At 62.1% G+C, this 927-nt stretch overlaps 1 protein-coding gene across 1 annotated transcript in view; it reads left to right on the top strand.

Annotated features, from left to right (window-relative positions):
• The window catches only part of Pdzd4 (PDZ domain containing 4), a 19,928-nt gene extending 19,007 nt beyond the window's left edge, over nt 1-921 (top strand). Inside the window, exon 10 of the mRNA XM_019208004.1 lies at nt 1-921. Coding sequence (XP_019063549.1) covers nt 1-450 — 450 coding nt within the window. The 3' untranslated portion in view covers nt 451-921.
• Nucleotides 922-927: the final 6 nt, after the last annotated feature.

The following is a 927-nucleotide window of genomic DNA, read 5'->3' as shown; positions in this document are numbered from 1 at the left end:
CGCATGGAGTGGAAGGTGAAAGTGCGCAGCGACGGCACCCGCTATGTGGCCAAGAGGCCTGTGCGTGACCGGCTGCTGAAGGCCCGGGCCCTGAAGATCCGGGAGGAGCGCAGTGGCATGACCACCGATGACGACGCGGTGAGCGAGATGAAGATGGGCCGCTATTGGAGCAAGGAGGAGCGCAAGCAGCACCTGATCCGCGCACGTGAGCAGCGGAAGCGCCGTGAGTTCATGATGCAGAGCCGGCTGGAGAGCCTGCGGGAGCAGCAGAGTGGCGACAGCAAGCCCGAGCTCAACATCATCGCGCTGAGCCACCGCAAGACCATGAAGAAGCGGAACAAGAAGATCCTGGACAACTGGATCACCATCCAGGAGATGCTGGCCCATGGCGCGCGCTCGGCGGACGGCAAGCGGGTCTACAACCCCCTGCTGTCAGTCACCACCGTCTGAGCTGCCCCGGGGCCTCGCTTCCTCTCAGCCTGTGTGTGTGTGTGTGTGTGTGTGCGTGCGTGCGCGCGTGTGTGCACGCGTGCGTGTGCGCCGCGATCCTGCACCTCCTGCGTGCGGGGAAGAGAAGGGACACTCCTTTCGCATGGCCCGCTTCCTTCTCCACAAGTAACCAGACCATGTCGACAGCTGGCCTCAAGCGCCCCATGCTTGTGCGTGTGTGCACATGCGTCCATATGCTTGGAGGCAGGGAAGTGCATGCGAGGAGGTGACGAGGACTAAGCACAAGAGAACAGCTGGCTTCGCACCCCGGGATGCGCAGTTATTTGTAGACAAGGGCACCCCCGGTTTTTGTGGTTTTTCTCCCTTTCTGTGCTTGCAGATAGTTGTTTTTCTGTTTTGTGGCCCTGCCATGAACGGGCAGCCTGGTGGAGGGGCAGAGGTGGAGCCCTGGTGCTGGCTGGGAAGGAGTGGGGGGGG

This window comes from Fukomys damarensis, unplaced genomic scaffold (assembly GCF_012274545.1).
Source record: "Fukomys damarensis isolate Sample0158 unplaced genomic scaffold, DMR_v1.0_HiC HiC_scaffold_39, whole genome shotgun sequence".
NCBI lineage: Eukaryota > Metazoa > Chordata > Mammalia > Rodentia > Bathyergidae > Fukomys > Fukomys damarensis.
The sequence above is the reverse complement of the archived record's forward strand: the minus strand, read 5'-3'. Positions and strand labels throughout refer to the sequence as shown.